Genomic DNA, 23170 nt, shown 5'->3' on the forward strand with positions numbered 1-23170 from the left:
TAAAAGTCTAAAAGTATTTGGTTTAAAATTTACTTTTGATACTTAAGTATAAGTATACATGCTTTCAAATTCCTTATATTAAGCAAACCAGATGGCACCATTTTCTAGTTTTTTTAATTTAGGGAAAGCCACAGGCACACTCCAACATTCAGACATCATTTACAAACGAAGCATGTGTGTTTAGTGAGTCCACCAGATCAGAGTCCGTAGGGATGACCAGGGATGTTCGGTTGACACGGGTGTGAATTGGACTATTTTCCTGTCCTGCTAACCATTCAAAATGTAACAAGTACTTTTGGGTGTCAATGAAAATGTATGGAGTAAAAAGTACAATATTTTCTTAAGGAATGTAGTGAAGTAAAAGTAAAAGTAGTCAAAAATATAAATAGTAAAGTAAAGTACAGACACCCAAAAAAAACTACTTAAGTAGTACTTTTAAGTACTTTACACCACTGCCAATAAAACTGCTCATCCAGCCTGCATGAATACGTATCATTAAGTGATGGCGGAACAATGACAAGTCAATGACAGACAGATCGTATTCCAGCAGTTCCCAACGCAGATAAGGAGTTGAGATTGAGTCTGTCTGATACAGTATATATAGAATATTCACAAATCTAAATTCATCACAAGTGTAGATACTGCAGTAGATCATTGAGTGAGTTCTAAGGATTGATACTAGGTGTGGATACTGTTCATGAAGATGACCCTTAAGGGTTTGGCAGAACAGAGCTAGTATTTGGGAGGTATTATATACCCCCTTACAGGCCCTGGTCAAAAGTGGTGCACTATATAGGGAATGGGGTGCCATTTGGGATGTAGCCCTACCCACTGAGCATACACTGGTTGAATCAACATTGTTTTCATGTCATGTCAATGAAATTATGTTGAACCAACGTGGAATAGATGTTGAATTGACGTCTGTGCCCAGTGGGTAGTATCTACTAGAGAGGAAATGAGTCTTGGGGATAATTGGACAATGAATGTTAATAAAAGACTGGTCCTGCTCTCAGAGGAGAATCACCTTATTGATCTGTGGAACTCATCACTGTTCTCACAGAGAAGACGAGAGGCTAGGACCGTGGCCCGAAAGGAAATAACAAGTCCCACGCAATGAGAAGTACCTAAAACAACAATTACTTTGTGTGAGGTCCCCTATTGATTACGTAAGAGGAAAGGAAAACTAATCTCTGTACAATTAACTCTAAAACAGATTTTAAGACTAATCCACCTTTGGCCTAGCAACAAAATCCCACAGAATCACTGTTTCACTTGAACAATAGTCAAACATAGCATGATTCAGTTTGGATTCTGAGAATACCTTTTACAAAAATATAGCACCAATGACCACTGTACCAATCCTTAATTCAAAAATGTATAGTTATTTTAGAGCAACAAAAAAAAACAGTCCCGCCATCGGAAGTCAGCTATACGTGTGAACACATCTATGAAAAGTCAGACATGAGTAATGTACACTCATAATGGCCATTCGAGATCCCCAAGGATTGGAAAGCTGCCGCGGTCATCCCCCTCTTCAAAGGGGGAGACACCCTGGACCCAAACTGTTACAGACCTATATCCATCCTGCCCTGCCTATCTAAGGTCTTCGAAAGCCAAGTCAACAAACAGATCACTGACCATCTCGAATCCCACCGTACCTTCTCTGCTGTGCAATCCGGTTTCCGAGCCGGTCACGGGTGCACCTCAGCCACGCTCAAGGTACTAAACGATATCATAACCGCCATCGATAAAAGACAGTACTGTGCAGCCGTCTTCATCGACCTGGCCAAGGCTTTCGACTCTGTCAATCACCATATTCTTATCGGCAGACTCAGTAGCCTCGGTTTTTCTAATGACTGCCTTGCCTGGTTCACCAACTACTTTGCAGACAGAGTTCAGTGTGTCAAATTGGAGGGCATGTTGTCCGGTCCTCTGGCAGTCTCTATGGGGGTACCACAGGGTTCAATTCTCGGGCCGACTCTTTTCTCTGTATATATCAATGATGTTGCTCTTGCTGCGGGCGATTCCCTGATCCACCTCTACGCAGACGACACCATTCTGTATACTTCTGGCCCTTCCTTGGACACTGTGCTATCTAAACTCCAAACGAGCTTCAATGCCATACAACACTCCTTCCGTGGCCTCCAACTGCTCTTAAACGCTAGTAAAACCAAATGCATGCTTTTCAACCGCTCTCTGCCTGCACCCGCACGCCCGACTAGCATCACCACCCTGGACGGTTCCGACCTAGAATATGTGGACATCTATAAGTACCTAGGTGTCTGGCTAGACTGCAAACTCTCCTTCCAGACTCATATCAAACATCTCCAATCCAAAATCAAATCTAGAGTCGGCTTTCTATTTCGCAACAAAGCCTCCTTCACTCACGCCGCCAAACTTACCCTAGTAAAACTGACTATCCTACCGATCCTCGACTTCGGCGATGTCATCTACAAAATAGCTTCCAATACTCTACTCAGCAAACTGGATGTAGTTTATCACAGTGCCATCCGTTTTGTTACTAAAGCACCTTATACAACCCACCACTGCGACCTGTATGCCCTAGTCGGCTGGCCCTCGCTACATGTTCGTCGTCAGACCCACTGGCTCCAGGTCATCTACAAGGCTATGCTAGGAAACGTGCCGCCTTATCTCAGTTCACTGGTCACGATGGCTACACCCACCCGTAGCACGTGCTCCAGCAGGTGTATCTCACTGATCATCCCTAAAGCCAAAACCTAATTTGGACGCCTTTCCTTCCAGTTCTCTGCTGCCTGCGACTGGAACGAATTGCAAAAATCTCTGAAGTTGGAGACTTTTATCTCCCTCAACAACTTTAAACATCTGCTATCCGAGCAGCTAACCGATCGCTGCAGCTGTACATAGTCCATCGGTATATAACCCACCCAATTTACCTACCTCACCCCCCATACTGCTTTTATTTATTTACTTTTCTGCTCTTTTGCACACCAGTATCTCTACTTGCACATGATCATCTGATGATTTATCACTCCAGTGTTAATCTGCTAAATTGTAATTATTCGATTTATTGCCTACCTCCTCATGCCTTTTGCACACATTGTATATAGATTCTCTTTTTTTCCTACCATGTTATTGACTTGTTTATTGTTTACTCCATGTGTAACTCTGTGTTGTTGTCTGTTCACACTGCTATGCTTTATCTTGGCCAGGTCGCAGTTGCAAATGAGAACTTGTTCTCAACTAGCCTACCTGGTTAAATAAAGGTAAAAAAATTAAATTAAATAAAAAAATTCACAATGCCCTGTAAGTCATCATCACTAATAATAACCTTAGGAGTCAGCCAATAATAGATCATTGAGATGTACAGTGGGGTCGGCCCTTAACCATAGAATATTAATATGCTTGATGTGTCTAACATTTTTTTATTTAAACTTTATTTAACTAGGCAAGTCAGTTAATAACAAATTCTTATTTATAATGACAGCCTTCACCAGCCAAACCCGGATGACGCTGGGCCAATTGTGCGCCACCCTATGGAACTCCCAATCACGGCCGGTTGTGATACAGCCTGGATTCAAACCAGGGTGTCTGTAGTGACACCTCAAGCACTGAGATGCAGTGCCTTAGACCGCTGCGCCACTCATGAGCCTCCTCTTCTACAGTATGTAACCAACATCATACTGAGGCTACTGTGGCAGGTGTGTGATTATCTCTGATGTTATTGTATGCTTATCAAGATCTGCATACAGTATATCATATGTCTCAACACACACAATATCAATTCAGGCATAACCATTGAGCGTTCTGTGTGTGTTTATTATAAAGCTGAACCCATGGGGTTAGACTGGGGAGTGATCAGCTCATCATCAGACCTAAATTACAGCAGGGTCCCAGGTCTTGCTGACTCTCAATTTCAATTTAAGGGCTTTATTGGCATTGGAAACATATGTTTACATATGTTGGAAGCTGGGGTTGATTAGGGGTCCATGCTGGTATGTGGGGCAGATTGGGAATTTAGCCAGAACACCAGGGTTAACACCCCTACTCTTACAATTAGTGCCACGAGCTCATTAGTGACCACAGAGAGTCAGCTGTTTAACATCCCATCCGAAAGACAGCACCCTACACAGGGCAATGTCCCCAAACATTACCCAGAGGAAAGGATGCCTCCTACTGGCCCTCCAACACCACTTCCAGCAGCATCTGGTCTCCCATCCAGGGACCAACCCTGTTTAGCTTCAGAAGCAAGCTAGCAGTGGGATGCAGGGTGGTATGCTGCTCTCTCCCTCTTTTGCTATTTCTCTCATCATCCCTATCTCGCTCTCCTTCTCTCTCTCGCACGGGACAGAATTTAAAAGTGATGGGGGTATTCTCTAATTGTTGCTGTCCATATCGCTGCTGTGTAATGTGTGTTCCTGCCTAGATGATGATCTCACAGTGAATTCCCTTTGTGAGGACCCCTTTGATCTTAACAAAATAATGGGATTTCTAATAGCTAAGCTCAGACTTAAGAAGTGACAGTCATTCAAAGTACACTCTTCAAGAAGAATACATTGAGTGTACAAAACATTAGGAACACCTTCCTAATATTGAGTTGCATCCCCTTTTTATCTTCAGAACAGCCTCAATTCGTCGGGGCATGGACTCTACAAGGTGTCGAAAGCGTTCCACATGGATGCTGGCCCATGTTGACTCCAATGCTTCCCAGAGTTGTGTCAAGTTGGCTGAATGTCCTTTGGGTGGTGGACCATTCTTGATACACACAGGAAACTGTTGAGTGTGAAAAACCCAGCAGCGTTGCAGTTCATGACACACTCAAACCAAACTAGTACCATACCCCGTTCAAAGGCACTTAAATATTTTGTCTTGCCCATTAACCCTCTGAATGGAACACATACACAATTCATGTCTCAATTGTCTCAAGGCTTAAAAATCCTTGTTTAACCCGTCTTCCCCCCTTCATCTACACTGATTGAAGTGGATTTAACAGGTGACATCAATAAGGGGTCATAGCTTTCACCTGGATTCACCTGGTCAGTCTACATCATGGAAAGGTATTCCTAATGTTTTAACACAACCTTTTAAATAATTGTTTGTCCTATTAGACATGTGTTTATTGCATATCCCAACTCTCCCTGAGACAACCTTGGACAGGGGTCACGACCAGGGTTTGCCTTTATCAATGGTGACCCTTGAGCAATTAGGGTTAAATGCCTCGCTCAAGAGTAAGGAGTTTTTGTATGGGGGCGATGAGAGACTGTCGAATTCGGTCAAGATAAATGTGAATTGCTATTTTGAAAGGTAATAATAATAATACACTTTATTTGTAGAGCACTTTTTAATGCAAGTCACAAAGTGCTTCACATCATTAAATAATTTTATAAAATAAAAACTAAAAAACTAAAAACTAAGACAGGAGAAAGGAGAATGAAAATATCATACATTAAAGGGATCTTTATAAAAGTGTGTCTTCAGCAGGGATTTAAAAAGAGGCACTAAATCTGCAAGCCAGATCTCCTCTGGCAGACCATTCAAAAGTCTAGTGTCCCTAATGGCAAATGCCTGGTCTCCTTTCGTTTTCAACCTAGACTTTGGAATGGTCAACAGTGCCCTGCCAGAGTATCTCAGGCTGTGTCCTGGCTCGTAGATGGATAAAATAACTGAGATATGGGATGGGTCTAAACCAAGCCTAGCCTTAATTAATTGATTCATACAATTTGATTTATTCTAAAAGTGACTGATAGCCAATGTAGAGAAGCTAAAATAGGTGAGGCTTATTTGATCGAATAGAAGTTTCATAATGCTTAGGTCGTTACGAGTGTATTGATATGTTTTCTACAAAAGACCATTGGCTAGAATGTTCCCACGTGATCTTGCCTCCTCACGCCTGCCTTTCACATTTGCCGACATGTATTTCCATTGTTAGAGCGGTCAGTTGATCATCTTGTCACTATAATATATCATCTTTGGTCATATTTGATCTGGTCAAATGTCAAAATATTACCACTTGTCCTGGAATTCACATATCATAACCACCATTGAAAATGTAATCAGTGCTGTGTGTGTTTGTATGTGTCTTGCATATTGTAAATAGGTGCATGCCCCCATCCACGGTCCCGCAATGGACTACTCCTGGGCCAGGGTGAGTAATGCCAACCAGTCAGTGCCATGCTGGCACATGTCCCTTGTGAATTAGCTGTGAATCATAATCTCTGGTTGGCTATGTTCAACAGTGTATTTACTGTTGGCTTCCATGACTGTATGATGACAGTCTCTCTCTCGCGCTCTCTCTCTGTGATAGGAGCTGGGTTGAATCTGTAAGTCAGGCTCCTTCATGACCCGTATCTGTGATGAGAGGGGCCTGGAGCTGATCTACGCTGCCATGCCTAGAGTCTAGGCCTTGCACTCAGCATTCAAATTATACAAGACTGTACGGATCGACGCTGGTAGAGATGAGAAGCAGGAACAGGGAGTGAACATTTAATGGCAACGGACATGGAACAAGACAGGACAGCGTCTGGACATGAATACATAACAACATTAATGCTGACACAGGGAACAAATAGGGGAGCAGACAGTTATAGACAGGGCAATCAACAAAGGGAAGTAGTCCAGGTGAGTCCAATGAGCGCTGCTGCGGTAATGATGGTGACAGGTGTGCGTAATGAAGGTCAGCCTGGCGCCCTCGAGTGCCAGAGAGGGAAACATTTCTGTCGCATCTCATGCCCTACACTCATCTGTCCAATGCATGTAAATAGCTTGCCCACTCCATAGCAAGCTGCTCTACCCACACGGATTGGTGAAGTAATTTAATGTTTAGCTAAATGTAAAAAATAAAATAGTTTCAGATTTCAGAGGTTTAAAAAGGAACAGAAAGGATTGATATAAATCGTTCGAACCGATTCAGAACTTTATTTTGCTGGTCGGAACAGTGGAATGGAACGAAAAAACTAATGGTTTGGAAGATAATTTTGGTTTCAAACCCCGGCAAAGACACACACAAGAAACACCCACATCAAACCACACACCCAAGACAACTCTTGTTTGGCTTCAGTCATGGCCGCTAGCATTTCTTACTGAGCAAGCTCATTTTTATATATGGCTTATTGACTTATTGACTTCAGGAAAATGATAATTACCAGCTTGGTTTGGCTCTATCCCCCTTTAACAGGATTTTGTATTCATCCTCCACTCCTAAACCAGATTAATGTGCCATAATAATGACCCAAATAGAAATCCCTCCTGTCTTCCAAGGCTTCTGCTCTAATGTTGATAATGAGAGGATGAAATCTTTCAGGAGTTCCTGTCACAAATCTCTGTCTTGTGGATGGAAGGCAGCCAAAAGACAGGCCATGAAAACATGCTGCTCACAAATTGAAAAGCCAATTACACACAAACCCCAGGAGAGATAGACCACAGTGTAATGGCCCAGTGTGTCCTTGTGCTTCACCATATTAACTAATGCGCTTCAGCTGAAGGGTTAGCCTAGGCTCCCAGACAGGGAGTTGAGATGTCAATGAGAAGTGAACAATTCTTCCTTAGTTGTTAATTTCTCAAAATCTAAAGGCAAAACCTAGATTTGAGCCAATGTCTTAAGTAGCTGAACTTGTTATTACTCCAACCTCGTGAAAGAGACAAACTGACACGTTTTCATTTTCGTCAAAAACAACTGTATATATCGGCGTGCCTTTGATTTGGCGGCCTGCACATGCTCAGTTTGGCGCGAGACGACTGTTAAACCCGCTTAAGTGTTCATGCACGAGTTTACCTAGCCAACATCGCCATGCCATCGCCTGCAAGCAGGATCTTGGATTTCTATTTCAAGCAGTTTCTACACATATTCATACAACACCATCTTTAGTTGACCAGTTCTGCCCACACATCCTCTGATGGCTGACGCGTGCAAGCTATGCGCTGGTGTTTCTTGGTGACATGCTATTGCTGTAACATTTTGCTGTCTGTTTTCTGCCCACAGCCTTCAGAAACTGCAGGGCATTAGCCATGTTAACCGTCTTATGGCTACTTCTGCTGTTGGCTACCAGTTGGGGGTTTGTAAATCGGATGGATTTGATTGCGAGATAATTTATTTAATGTTGCTTACTGTCTTGTCAGTCACTAGGTCTAATTATCTGGCTGCAAACTACCTAGTTAAAATATCATTAGTTTCGGGAGTTTCGTAGCCTACACTGTTTTTCTTAAATTCCCCATGCTGCTCTGACAAGGTCCAGGAAGCACACCCCTGAACTAATCTGAGAACACAAGTCAATCAAGGATAAACTCACAGCCCAGTGCGTCCTGTGCCAGCCCCCCGCACTTGACCGTGCGAAGGTGGTTATCTGTCCAGGACACGTTGTGCCAGCTCTGCGCTCCAGACCTCCAGGGATGATCCATGGCCCGGAGCCTCCGGCGACGATCCATGGCCCGGAGCCTCCGGCGACGATCCATGGCCCGGAGCCTCCGGCGACGATCCATGGCCCGGAGCCTCCGGCGACGATCCACGGTCCGGAGCTTCCGGCGACGATCCCCGCACCAGAGCAGAGCACCTAAGCAGGCGGATCCGCGAGCGGAGCGGGGTCGACGTCCCGCAGCGGAGCAGCCACCGAGGCTGGATGCCCACACGGACCCTCCCTTATAGAGTCAGGTTTTGCGGACGGAGTCCGCACCTTTGGGGGGGTACTGTCACGCCCTGACCTTAGAGATCCTTTTATTTCTCTAGTTGGTTAGGTGAGGGTGTGACTAGGGTGGGCATTCTAGTTTTTGGTTTCGAGGTTGGCCTAGTATGGTTCCCAATCAGAGGCAGCTGTCTATCGTTGTCTCTGATTGGGGATCATATTTAGGCACCCTTTTCCCACCTGTTGTGTGTGGGATCTTGTTTTTTTTCATCAAAAAAAGAAACGTCCCTTTTTCAGGACCATGTCTTTCAAAGATAATTTGTAAAAATCCAAATAACTTCACAGATCTTCCTTGTAAAGGGTTTAAACACGGTTCCCCATGCTTGTTCAATGAACCATAAACAATTAATGAACATGCACCTGTGAAACGGTCGTTAAGACACTAACAGCTTACAGACGGTAGGCAATTAAGGTCACAGTTATGATAACTTAGGACACTAAAGAGGCCTTTCTACTGACTCTGAAAAACATCAAAAGACAGATGCCCAGTGTCTCTGCTCATCTGTGTGAACGTGCCTTAGGCATGCTGCAAGGAGACATGAGGACTGCAGATGTGTCCAGGGCAATACATTGCAATGTCCATACTGTGAGACAGCGCTACAGGGAGACAGGGCAGACAGCTGATTGTCCTCGTCCGTCATGGTCTGGGGCGGTGTGTCGGACTGAGCTTGTTGTCATTGCAGGCAATCTCATCTTCCTCCCTCATGTGGTACTCTTCCTGCATGCTCATTCTGACATGACCCTCCAGCATGACAATGCCACCAGCCATACTGCTCGTTCTGTGCCAGCCATACTGCTCATTCTGTGCCCGGATCTCAATCCCATTGAGCACGTCTGGGACCTGTTGGATTGGAGGGTGAGGGCTAGGGCCATTCCCCCCAGAAATGTCCGGGAACTTGCAGGTGCCTTGGTGGAAGTGTCGGGTAACATCTCACAGCAAGAACTGGAAAGTCTGGTGCAGTCCATGAGGAGGAGATGCACTGCAGTACTTAATGCAGCTGGTGGCCACAGCCGATACTGACTGTTACTTTTGATTTTGATCCCCCCCTTTGTTCAGGGACACATTATTCAATTTCTGTTAGTCACATGTCTGTGGAACTTGTTCAGTTTACGTCTCAGTTGTTGAATCTTATGTTCATACAAATATTTACACGTGAAGTTTGCTGAAAATAAACACAGTTGACAATGAGAGGACGTTTCTTTTTTTGCTGAGTTTATATTGATTGTTGAGACTACTTTACACATTTTATATTTTGTATATTATTCATCTATTTTACATGGGAGTGTAGGAGTGTCACGCCCTCACTTTAGTTATATTTGCTTTCTTTATGTCAAAGTATGTACGCTCAAAACGCTGCGCCTTGGTCCACTCCTTTAAACGGCCGTGACAGAACTACCCACCACCAAAGGACCAAGCAGCGTGTTAGGAGGGAGCAGCATTTGTTGGAGAGTTGGACATGGGAGGAAATCCTGGACGGCAAGGGACCCTGGGCACAGACGGGAGAGTATCGCCGTCCTAAAGAGGAGGTGGAGGCAGCTAAGGCGGAGCGGCGACGCTACGAGGAGTTGGCTCGAGGAGGCGTGCACGAGAGGCAGCCCCAGAATTTCTTTGGGGGGGGGTGCATAAGGGGAGATTGGCGGAGTCAGGTCATAGACCTGAGCCAACTCCTCGTGTTTGCTGTGGGGAGAGAGTGACCGGGCAGGCACCATGTTATGCGGTGAATCGCACGGTGTCCCCAGTGCGCACTCATAGCCCGGTGCGCTACATCGCAGCTCCTCGCATCGGCCGGGCTAGAGTGGGCATCGAGCAAGGAGGGATGGTGCCGGTTCAGCGCATCTGGCCTCCAGTGCGTCTCCTCGGCTCGGGTTATCCTGCGCCAGCCCTACGCACGGTGTCCCCGGTTCGCCAGCACAGCCCAGTGCGGCCTGTTCCAGCTCCCCGCACTTGCCGGGCTACAGTGGGCATTCAGCCTGGAAGAGTGGTGCCAAGGCTACGCACCAGATCTCCAGTGCTCCCCCACAGCCCAGTGTATCCGGTGCCTCGGCCAAGGAAGAGGCCTCCTGGATGTCTCCTCAGCCTGGTGAGTCCTGTGCCTGCTCCCAGAGCCAGGTCTCCTGTGTGTCTCCCCAGCCCGGTGAGTCCTGTGCCTGCCTCCTGTCCGGAGCTGCCAGAGTCGCCCTCCTGTCCGGAGCTGCCAGAGTCGCCCTCCTGTCCGGAGCTGCCAGAGTCGCCCTCCTGTCCGGAGCTGCCAGAGTCGCCCTCCTGTCCGGAGCTGCCAGAGTCGCCCTCCTGTCCGGAGCTGCCAGAGTCGCCCTCCTGTCCGGGGCCCGCGGCGAGGGTCCCCGCTCCAGAGGCGCCACCTAAGTGGGCCAAGCCTAAGGTGGAGCGGGTTCCACGTCCCGCACCAGAGCCGCCACCGCGGAGAAATGCCCACCCAGACCCTCCCATATAGGTTTAGGTTTGCGGCCGGGAGTCCGCACCTTTGGGGGGGGGGGGGGGGGGGGGGGTACTGTCACGCCCTGGCTTTAGTTATATTTGCTTTCTTTATTATTTGGTTAGGTCAGGGTGTGACAAGGGTGGTTTGTTTAGTTTTTGTATTGTCTCAGGGTTTTTGTCTTGTCTAGGGTTTTTTGGTTATCTATGGGGATTTTGTATTGTCTAGGGGTATGTAGGTTTATGGTGGCCTGATGGGGGAGCCTATTTAGGTTGCCATTTTCCATGTTGGTTTTGTGGGTAGATGTCCATGTTTAGTTGCCTGTGAGCACTCCGTTGGCTTCAGGTGTCGGTTGGTTGTTTATTGTTTTGTTGGCGACATCGTTAAATAAACAAGTATGTACGCTCAAAACGCTGCGCCTTGGTCCACTCCTTTAAACGGCCGTGACAAGGAGTACTGGGTATTTTATTGGCAGCATGTGTTTTATGCTCTGCTCATGCTATGTAATGGGTCAGTTGCCATTTCCCTGCATCATCTGCACAATAGTATTGTGTTACGGCATGGATACTAATATTGATTAGGCGGGAACACACGGTGTGGTCGTGGCGCTACATTCTCCACTGCATTATCATGGTTTCAGTGCTACTGCATCATGCACTGGCTCGAAAACATGGATGCTCTGGGCACATGCTTTGTACTCCTACAGTCAGTCTATTGGTTAGTTATGTCCATTCATTCAAGCTGTTATGCTCATGAAGCCATTGAGGTTAGGCAATATCTAGGTGTGTTCTATTTATTAAGAGACCTGTAAATCCATGCATGCTTGTACATTGTGCATATGCAAGGTATCTCTATAACCTGGTTTAGCTCAACTCTTCTACAGCTGTTCAATCATGCTGTGGGTCACGACCTTTGTGCACAGTAGCTGAGTGTGACTCATATCTACCACCATTGTGTGGCCCAAATGCTGTGGGCCGCTATGTGCGCTATTCAGCAACCGAACAGGGTGATTTCTTGTGCTACGTGGATGGTGTTAGTAGTCTGTCAGCAGGTAAACATTGTTACTGGTTCGTTTCCATCACTAAGCATATATTCACAATACATTGTTTAAATAATTACTACTTCTAACCCTAACATTTTTTCCTCAGATTTTAAGTAATCACCTTGGACCTCACTGCTTCAATGCCATACAACACTCCTTCCGTGGCCTCCAACTGCTCTTAAACGCTAGTAAAACTAAATGCATGCTTTTCAACCGTTCGCTGCCTGCACCCGCCCGCCCGACTAGCATCACCACCCTGGACGGTTCCGACCTAGAATATGTGGACATCTATAAATACCTAGGTGTCTGGCTGACTGTAAACTCTCCTTCCAGACTCATATTAAACATCTCCAATCCAAAATCAAATCAAGAATCGGCTTTCTATTTCGCAACAAAGCCTCCTTCACTCACACCGCCAAACTTACCCTAGTAAAACTGACTATCCTACCGATCCTCGACTTCGGCGATGTCATCTACAAAATAGCTTCCAATACTCTACTCAGCAAACTAGATGCAGTTTATCATAGTGTCATCCGTTTTGTTACTAAAACACCTTATACCACCCACCACTGCGACCTGTATGCTCTAGTCGGCTGGCCCTCGCTACATATTCGTAGCCAGACCCACTGGCTCCAGGTCGTCTATAAGTCCATGCTAGGTAAAGCTCCGCCTTATCTCAGCTCACTGGTCACGATAACAACACCCACCCGTAGCATGCGCTCCAGCAGGTATATCTCACTGATCATCCCAAAAGCCAACACCTCATTTGGCCGCCTTTCCTTCCAGTTCTCTGCTGCCTGTGACTGGAACGAATTGCAAAAATCGCTGAAGTTGGAGACTTTTATTTCCCTCACCAACTTTAAACATCTGCTATCTGAGCAGCTAACCGATCGCTGCAGCTGTACATAGTCCATCTGTAAACAGCCCACCCAATTTACCTACCTCATCCCCTTACTGTTTTTATTTATTTACTTTTCTGCTCTTTTGCACACCAGTATCTCTACTTGCACATGATCATCTGATGATTTATCACTCCAGTGTTAATCTGCTAAATTGTAATTATTCACTCCTATGGCCTATTTATTGCCTACCTCCTCATGCCTTTTGCACACAATGTATATAGACTAATTTTTTCCCCCTACTGTGTTATTGACTTGTTTATTGTTTACTCCATGTGTAACTCTGTGTTGTTGTCTGTTCACACTGCTATGCTTTCTTGGCCAGGTCGCAGTTGTAAATGAGAACTTGTTCTCAACTAGCCTACCTGGTTAAATAAAAATTAAAAATAAACTGGGGTTGCTGATGTTATATTGCGGTGCAATGACCGATCAAGGATCGCTATATCTTCCAGCCGTGTTGGATTCCCACTGGGAACACACTGGTTGAATCAACGTTGTTTGCATGCCATTTCAATTAAATGACATTGAACCAATGTGGAATAGACGTTGAATTGATGTCTGTGCCCAGTAGGCTAGTAGGCCGTTGTACTAGCATTACCTAGCATGCTGAGGGTTTGTTAAAAACCCACATGGCAATCAGCTGTTGGCGATCACCTTTAATGAAACGTTCTGTTAGAGAGAGCTTATTCCAGACTACTCTCTAATCTGCAGGCCTATTCTAGTAATCTATGGGGTCTATTTCTTCTAGTTATTAGGTCATCTATTCTTCCCTCATGGCTTACTAGCATATACGGTTAGACATTGAGCCTACAGCTCAAGTAGACTCTATATTACAGTATATGCCTAGGTTTTAGATGATCATTTTCACTCTCATTGTGCATACTGTATATGCATCAACTACTGCTGAGCTGTATCAGTTGTGACATTGGGCTATTTAGAAAGTACAGGTGGTTATACGTAGCTACCATTTGGTTGCTGTTTCGGGGGTTTGTTAGTGTATTGTATGTACAGTGCCTTTGGAAAGTATTCAGAAACTATACTTTTTTTATTCTAAAATGTACAAAAATGAAAACAACTCAGCAATCTACACACAATACACCATAATGACAAAGCGAAAACAGGTTTTTAGAAAATTTTGCAAATGTATTTTTAAAAAAACAACAGAAATACCTTATTTACATAAGTATTCAGACCCTTTCCTATAAGACTCAATTGAGCTCAGGTGCATCCTGTTTCCATTGATCATCCTTGAGATGTTTCTACAACTTGATTGGAGTCCACCTATGGTAAATTCAATTGATTGGACATGATTTGGAAAGGCACACACCTGTCTATATAAGGTCCCACATTTTACATTGCATGTCAGAGCAAAAACCAAAGCCATGAGGTCGAAGGAATTGTCCATAGAGCTCCGAGACAGGATTGTGTCGAGGCACAGATCTGGGGAAGGGTACCAAAACATTTATGCAACATTGAACGTCCCTAAGAACACAGTGGCCTCCATCATTGTTAAATGGAAGAACCTGGCATGGATACTAAACTGAGCAATCGGGGGAGAAGGGCCTTGGTCAGGGAGGTGACTAAGAACCCAATGGTCACTCTGACAGAGCTCTAGAATTCCTCTGTGGAGATGGGAGAACCTTTCAGAAGGACAACCATCTCTGCAGCACTCCACCAATCAGGCCTTTATGGTAGAGTGGCCAGACGGAAGCTACTCCTCAGTAAAAGGCACATGACAGCCCTCTTGGTGTTTGCCAAAAGACACCTAAAGGACTCAGACCATGAGAAACAAGATTCTCTGGTCAGGTGAAACCAATATTGAACTCTTTGGCCTGAATGCCAAGTGTCACATCTGGAGGAAACCTAGCACCATCCCTACGGTGAAGCATGGTGGTGGCAGCATCATGCTGTGGGGATGCATTTCAGCAGCAGGGAGTGGGAGACTAGTCAGGATCGAGGGAAAGATGAACGGAGCAAAGTACAAAAAGATCTTTGATGAAAACCTACTCCAGATTGCTCAGGACCTCAGACTGGGGCAAAGGTTCACCTTCCCACAGGACAACTACCCTAAGCACACAGCCAAGACAATGCAGGAGAGGCTTCGGGACAAGTCTCTGAATGTACTTGAGTGGCCCAGCCAGATCCCGGAATTTAACCAAATCAAACATCTCTGGAGAGACTTGAAAATAGCTGTGCAGCGACGCTCCCCATCCAACCTTACAGAGCTTGAGAGGCTCTGCAGAGAAGAATGGGAGAAACTCCCCAAATACAGGTGTGCCAAGCTGGTAGCGTCATCAAGAAGACTTGATCCTGTAATCGTTGCCAAAGGTGCTTCAACAAAGTACTGAGTAAAGGGTCTGAATAATTATGTAAATGTAATATTTACATTTGCAAAAATATCTAAATACCTGTTTTTGCTTTGTCATTATGGGGTATTGTGTGTAGATTGATGAGGGGGAAAAAATATTTCATAATTTTTAGAATAAGGCTGTAACGTAACAAAATGTGGGAAAAGTCAAGGGCTCTGAATACTTTCCGAATGCACTGTAGACTCAATGGCGCTGACCATGCTGTCACAGACTCCATAATTACACAGATTCAAAGATGAGACCTATATATATCTCTATGTTGTCAATTGTTTAGATTGTGACCATTTCAGTTTGGACAGTTTATACTTATTTTGGGCTTAAACTGGCACTCCAGTCTCCTTTCCACCTCATTTAACACCGTATTTACTTAACAAAAGGTACATCCCAATTGGTGGTCCAGGTAAGTCATGACATAGCACAATTCGGGGAGTTCCCAAGCAAGGGGGAGGCTGATGACATCAGGGGTTCCCATCAGACCAACTCCTTGAATGCTCTACTCCTCCAGTTGTGTCTATTTTGCTCAAAACCTATTTTTTTACCCTTTAGTGTGTGTACTTTACTGTATTTATACTTGGGATATCGCTTTTCAACAATAAAAGTAAAAAAATCATGGTGGACGTCTTTAGGTATACCTAACATATCGCTGGCTATCTTTCATTTGGACAGCCCTTTATCTAATTCAGATAAACTTGTGGATACCATTTTTATGTCTCAGTGTCCAGTATGAAGGAAGTTAGAGGTAGTTTTGTGAGCCAATGCTAACTAGCGTTAACGCAATGTCTGGAAGTCTATGGGTATCTGCTAGCAGACACTAGTGTGCAATTGTGCTAGTGCTAGTTAGCAATTTCCTTAAAACTGCACACAGAGACATACAAATTGTATCTACGAGTTCCTCTAACTCTGGGGAAGTATACATTTTTTTTTTTATGGGGTGGGACAGCAATTTACACCACATCTGTAGAGGTACCTATATAAAGCTGCAGGTGGTTGGCTGGGTTCATACTGATTTACGGTGCCATGTTAGATGGGTGGATTATTTCAGATTGTACCAAGATGGCAGGTTCATCTTGCCTCAGCAATGACACCGGGCGGAACGCCACATGAGAAATAAGACCATAGTTTCTGAGAAGCTATCTCAGTACGGTGTATTTACAGTGCAGTTAGATGGTGGATTATTTCTCATATACCAAGATGGCAGGATCATCTTGCCTCAACACTGGGTTACATGAGAAATCAGCCCATTGTTTCTGAGAAGCTATCTCAGTATGGTGTGTGCCTGCCGTATCCTACTCAGATATCTTCATGCTATAGAATGACCTACGGTCTATCTATCAAGCTATTTTAGAACAATGTGCTGCCTTAAACTACATATAGTTCATCAGCTGATAGCTTTCCCACCACCCAGCCCACCTGTTTGGGCTCTGCTTTTGTTTCAGTTGGGGGGATTGGTATAAGGTTGCTGTACCACACATGGGGATGTTTGAAACTTACTCCTCAGCCTGAAGTGTCCCCACTTGCGCCAGTGAATGGCTAGCTTTATGTGTGGTGGTAAGATGGTTCAAGACTGGTAAGATGGTTCAAGAAGGCGGTCACGTGTGCTAGCAAGGCAGAGGTCCTGGGTTTGAGCCTTGGTGTGAGTCGAATCAGGAGGATGCGATACTTGCTAAGCAAGCAACGTGATGTCCTTTACAGTGGTGCCTAGTGACTTGGATCTACAGTTGCGCTCAGCTCAACACGGGTCACTGTTGAGTAAGTTTGAGGGGTGAATGTAGCACATGAGGATGTGTGAAACTTACTCCTCAGTCTGAAGTATCCCCACTAGTGCCAGTGAATAGGTGGTTTTTTGCGTGGTGCAACTGGTAAGACGCTTTGGGAGGGGAGTCACGTGGTCCTGGGTTCGGAAGGAGGAAGTGGTACTCCCTAAGCAAGCAGCGTGATGTCCTTTACACTCACTGCCTGTAGCTTATTATTATGGTAATGATTTAGCTTTGCTATGGCCCTGAGCTACCCTAAAGCTGCAGAGCCTACCGCCAAGACCTAATGCAAACAAACCAAAACTGTACATCTATCATTTACGGAGCATACACTCAGTGGGTTAACTAGGATTAAACTGAGGATGCAGTGGACACAACTGTTATATCCGTAGCGATGAGGGTATTCCAGCTGGGCTGTATTCTATTGCTGCAACCTGGTCTCAGTGCTTTTCGTATTATTCAGATTGTAAATCCGAGACACTCCATTTATTATGATAGGTCATGTTTCGTATGGTATGTATTAATTTGTGGATGTCCATCACCCATTTCTTATATGTTACGAATTACAATTTGTATTATATGTTATGAATTTGCAAAACGTACAATATGTTACAAATATGCAAAACGTATGATACGTTACGAATTCTAGCTAGGCGGCTAACATTACCAAGCGTACCATATCATACTAATTTGACTGTCCTGGATTTACATTTACTATGTTTACATCTAGTCTATGAGACCAGACTGGGAACGGAGATGAAATTGTATAGAGTCATGTAAAAGGCAGATTTTACTTTTTGTTTGCTGGAGACTGATACCGTAAATATGTTGTAAATTTGTATGAGAGATTAATAAATTCCCTTTGCATAAGTCTATATCAAAGTACTCTGAGGTAGATTTAAGAACAGTGCAGGGTTCACAGCATGCTTAGCATAGGCCTACGGATTGGATTCAGTCACTCGTTAGATCCAGTATGTCAAGAGCAGGGACTTCATAGCCAGCCAAGCTCTCAGGCAGGCAAGGCATATAGATGATCTCATCATATTCACAGTGAGAAACACTAGTAATCTACCTAAAATCCCACTAGATTTAAATGGTCTTTGTCAGCAAGAAAAAATACCTCCTTGATTTGGCACGGTGTGACTCCTCAGTGCTCACAGTTCATCACTGAAGTAAATAGGCCACTGTAGTATGCATTCATTCATTCATTCCTGGAACTCAAATATACTGATGACAAACAGAAATGTGTAATAATAATCACAGAAATGAGCAGCAATCCCCGGAAATCAGTGTCAGTTAAACCTGGTATCACCGCAATGTGTTTGCATTTGAAGTAGAGAACTGATGTATTTTACACCTTTTGAGCCATATACTGTTGAGTATCAGTATACACCGTGTGGATTTACAGAGTTCCTGAGTGACTGAGTTCTCCTCAAGTGTACTGTAGCAATGACCTAAAGGTGAATATAATCAGCCTGGTCTCATAGACTAGACGTAACATAGTAAATGTAAATCCGGGACACTCAAATTAGTATGATATGTTACGTTTGGTATGGTTACAAAAGACAGATGGTTACTTAAGGCAAAAACGAAAGAAGGGTGGTTGGTCGGGGTGGATGGTGGACGAGTTCGAATCTCATCATGGACAACTTTAGCATTTTAGCAACTTTTCAACTACTTACTACTTTTTAGATACTTTGCAACTACTTAGCATGGTACCTATCCCTTCCCCTAACTGTAACCTTAACCGTTTTAGCTGACCTTTCCCATAACCTTAACCATTTAGCTAACCCTAACCCCTAGCTAACATTAGCCACCTAGCTAGAATTCGTAACATATGCGTTTTGTAAATTCTGAACTTTTAGTACACTTTGCAAATGGGTAACATATATAATACAAATTGTAATTCATAACATACAGTATCATACAAAATAGGGGATGGACATCCACAAATTAATACATAACATAGGAAATGTAACACAGCATATTAAAAGTGCTATCTCAGATTTACGTACAGAATAATACAAAATGATCTGAGACCAGGTTTCCGCTCCTTGAAACAGAGAGAGGACTTGTGTTAGACTCTTATGCAACCATTCGAAAAAACAGGGGTTACCTTTGGGATTTGAGCGGCATAGTGAGTAATCGTCCTTCAAGCCATCATGACTCATTATCTTTTGTTACTATTGTTATGATTCTCCAACTCCCACCTGCCAATCACTACATTAAAGAGACAGGCTTACTATTTAAAAACAGAATATATTGTAATAACAATTGTTACGGCAATAACACCAGTCTGTGTCTATCTTGCAGTCATATTAATACTGGTCTCTAGCCTTGAGCTTTACCCATGGAGTTAGGTACTTTATCTATTAGACAATGGTTCTTTTTTTATTAAATTAATGAACTGGGAATTTTGAGGGTATAAAAAACAGATTTAGTCAGATCCATTTGAAGACTGAGCAGTAGATTTTTCATCTGATAACCTCTCAAATATCTCTGAAAGCTGCATTATTTACATAAAATAAAATTGTACAAATCATGAATGTTGTTTTTTTTGTGCATCTCTGAGAAATATTCTATTGATTCCCAGGGTCATTTCATATTTTCATGTGTATCTGAGCTATTCGCCGTTCAAAGCAGGCAGAAGTTTTGCAGAACTTGTCATACCAACTGTATTTCTGCCTGCTTGAATGGCAATGAGAGAAATAACAGTAATAAAAGCATGGACCATTTGGACCCTGAGAGCTAAACATGGTGGAAATTGAATGTCTATTATTCCATTATGCAAATGTATCATTCTACCAGCTATATGGTCAAAAAATACCATATTCTTCTGATATTATAGACTATGTGTCATGGATCGCATGTCCGTGACTTATAGACAATGACACAAACAAATGATTGGTTTGAGAAAGACTCTTTATTGTATCTCTTCAAGGTATAGCCAACAATCCTGAAACAAAAGAAAATGTTGGTTAGAGTTGCGCATTCCGTTTGCCAACAATACTTTGACATAAGGTTCCAAAGTCAAGTGTTGTTTGTGCACGCCAGTAACTAAAACAATGTAACTTGTTAACCATGTTTCTACCGTGTATAAAGCTGTCTATTTTAGAGGTACTGTACATGGTCTGGCAATGTGAAATATATTATTAGAATAACGATCAAAGAGAATAATCATATGGCCTCCCGAGTGGCGCAAGACACTGCATCGCAGTGCTAGCTGTCCCACTGTGTGTACGGTGTTTCCTCTGACACGTTGGTGCTTCTGGGTTAAGTGGGCATTGTGTCAAGAAGCAGTGAGGCTTGGTTGGGTTGTGTTTCGGAGGACGCACGACTCTCGACCTTTGCCTCTCTTGTACAGGAGTTGTAGTGATGAGACAAGACTGAAACTACCAACTGGATACCATTAAAATTGGTCAATAAAAATAAGAGAATAATAATATAATTTAACCTACCTGATGTTTGAAGCTCCGCGCTGTTTTCTTGTTGAAGTGCCGGTGTGCGTGACGCAAATTAGTCTGCGAGTCATCAAGGAACATTTATTGGTTAATGGGAATAACCAAAGTGATGAATTATCCCATTACTTCATGAATGTGTATTGTGTGACTTAAAGTTATGGCAGTAACAGGTTGGCTAGAGTAGAGCCCTACCTGCGTTTTGTTATAGGCAAAGTTGTTGCCAGAATAGTTTATACTGACAATGTCTTTAATTTATTCAAGTCTTTGTCAACATCCTGTTTGTTATTTTCTGTACAAAATGTATTGGCCAATTTGTCCTGTGCCTGTCATTGTAAATAAAAGCCTCTAAAAGAGGTGAGCACCAAAACGTCCTGTCTGTCTCCTCATTGTCCAATCAGCCACTTCTGTTTCACACTGTCATTATTATGACACTGTTAAGTTATGATAGTGTTATGACAGCAAAAGACATCACAAAAATGTAAGATGACTTTACAACCCATATTCCTAACTGTTTGATGTTTCAAAATAAAATGAGAGCCCTGCTGAGGCCCTGGTGGGCTGTGCTGGGTCGTACCATCTTTGGTGTAGAGGGAGATATCCACCTTCCTCTCCTTGGAGCCCAGCAGAGCCTTGGACATCTGGGCCACGGCAGGCCTCTTGGTGTGCGGTCCATACAGGAAGCTGCAGGTACACGGCTTCTGCATGACCTCAGCGCGTGTGTACCCGCACATGCCACAGAAGGCGTTGTTGCAGAAGATGATGGCACAGTTTTCCACACGAGCATTTGCGATGATGAACTTGCGATCTGAGGGAAGGAATAATATCAATATTATTCTAATCTACAGAGTCCTTGGCATTTGTCATCGCATATAATACAGTTTACTACAGTACAATTTAAGATGGTTATTTTATTTGACCACATATGCCATATCAGTGATCTGCACCAATGCATATAACCAAGTAATTTAATAAAACCTGCAAGAGAACTAAGATGGGAGCATCTGTAAGGTGCAAGTCTGTTTTCACCTTCAACTACTAAACATACTGTTTACATAAAAACTGTTAACTGTTTAAAGCCTTAAAAAACAAGTAGATTATGTTTTGGTATCAAAATATGTTCCCAGAAGGAAACATTCAGTGATGCATATCAGTTTTTGAAATGTAGCCGTTTTATTCTCTCCTATCCTGCTTAGAAACTAACTTCTGATCCTGTTGGGATATGAGCCAAATGAATGCTCTGATAGACACTGCTGCCTTATTATATTTATATCCTTGAAATATTACTCTCCCAGTAAGTCTGTCATTTAGAAATGTAGCCCATAGGCCTAAATCTGATTTTATCGTTATTTGTACCCTAACATTCTAATATACCAAGAAGGGAAACATAATTAAACTAAGGTGCAAATTCGACAGTCATATACTTGTTTTTTTTTTTTACAAGAGAATCACAACAGCTTACAGTGCAAGATCATAGATCTAATTAAACCTATTAACTCAATACATGCCGATTTCAATAATAGCCTAATATTCTAATTTCAAAAGGGACATTTTTCATTTATTGCCAAAAGAAGCCTTTGAAAATAGAAAGAGGCTGTTTGCATTTTATTCCAAACCCCTAACCAGAGGGATTTCTAACCATGGATTCCCCAAAATGTTGAATAGGAAAAATCTTACTCTGTCCTTCGAATTTTCTGATGATTGTATCCAGAAAAGTGTTCTGAGGAGCCACGTGTCCCCGCCGAACCGGCATTTTGGTCCGTATTTCGCGCGTTTGGAAAGTTGGACGGTATGCTCCTGTCACAGGTGTGGTCTGTGCGCCGCTTTCGCCTATGTTGTCGCTCTAAAATCACTAAACCGCTGGAAACATATCACAGCCACCAAGCCCTGCGATGTAACGTTCCAACTACTTTTTACATCACTTTGAAAAGCGGACACTACTGACGTTTTTGTGTAAAAAATCCCCGAACAGCATTATTGGCTATCAGCCAACCTGCTTTGTTGTTAGGCTACGGGTGTATCCTTCACTTGGAAGTAGCACCGCCTCATGTTCAGTGGAAGCGGCAATTCCAATTCACAGGTGCCTGGGGACTGTTGCTGTATTATCCTGTTTCTCTGACCACCCACGATGTCTTGGCTGCAAACCCTGCTTTTTGAAATTATGATGGTCTATCAAGTCGTAGATGTTGTCAGTTGCGTCTCTGTCCATGGTGTTTATATATACAGTTGAAGGCAATATTACAGACATTACTTTACTGAACAGAAGATTAGCCTATTTTTCTTATTTTGTGTTGAAAGGGAAACATTTTTAGATGTAGGTCCATCACAGACGCAGCAAGGCAATATTTGAACTATATATATTTTTGTAGGTTGTTATTTTAGATAAACAAATGCTTAGTTATTTGATCATGTCAAATGTATGCAATAAAAGTCTACTAGCATTTTATAGCATCATTCACTCACCACCTGGAACCCTGTGCCTTCAATCCAGAAGAGAATGAATGGTGTGATTTCCATCTAGAGGCACAGAAAGCACATTACCAGATAGTTTGTATTCTG

The 23170-nt window shown here is 43.5% G+C and overlaps 1 protein-coding gene across 1 annotated transcript in view; it reads right to left on the reverse strand.

Moving 5' to 3' along the window:
• LOC120019828 (potassium voltage-gated channel subfamily H member 6-like) overlaps window positions 1-22364 on the reverse strand; it is an 82360-nt gene extending 59996 nt beyond the window's left edge. The window contains exons 1-2 of the mRNA XM_038963242.1: window positions 22289-22364; window positions 21189-21419 (exon numbers count right to left, since the gene is read on the reverse strand). Of these exons, the coding sequence (XP_038819170.1) occupies window positions 21189-21419; window positions 22289-22364 (307 nt within the window). The remainder of the gene's footprint in view (window positions 1-21188; window positions 21420-22288) is intronic.
• Between the last annotated feature and the right edge of the window lie 806 nt (window positions 22365-23170).

Source organism: Salvelinus namaycush, chromosome 25 (genome assembly GCF_016432855.1).
Source record: "Salvelinus namaycush isolate Seneca chromosome 25, SaNama_1.0, whole genome shotgun sequence".
In the NCBI taxonomy this organism is placed as follows: domain Eukaryota; kingdom Metazoa; phylum Chordata; class Actinopteri; order Salmoniformes; family Salmonidae; genus Salvelinus; species Salvelinus namaycush.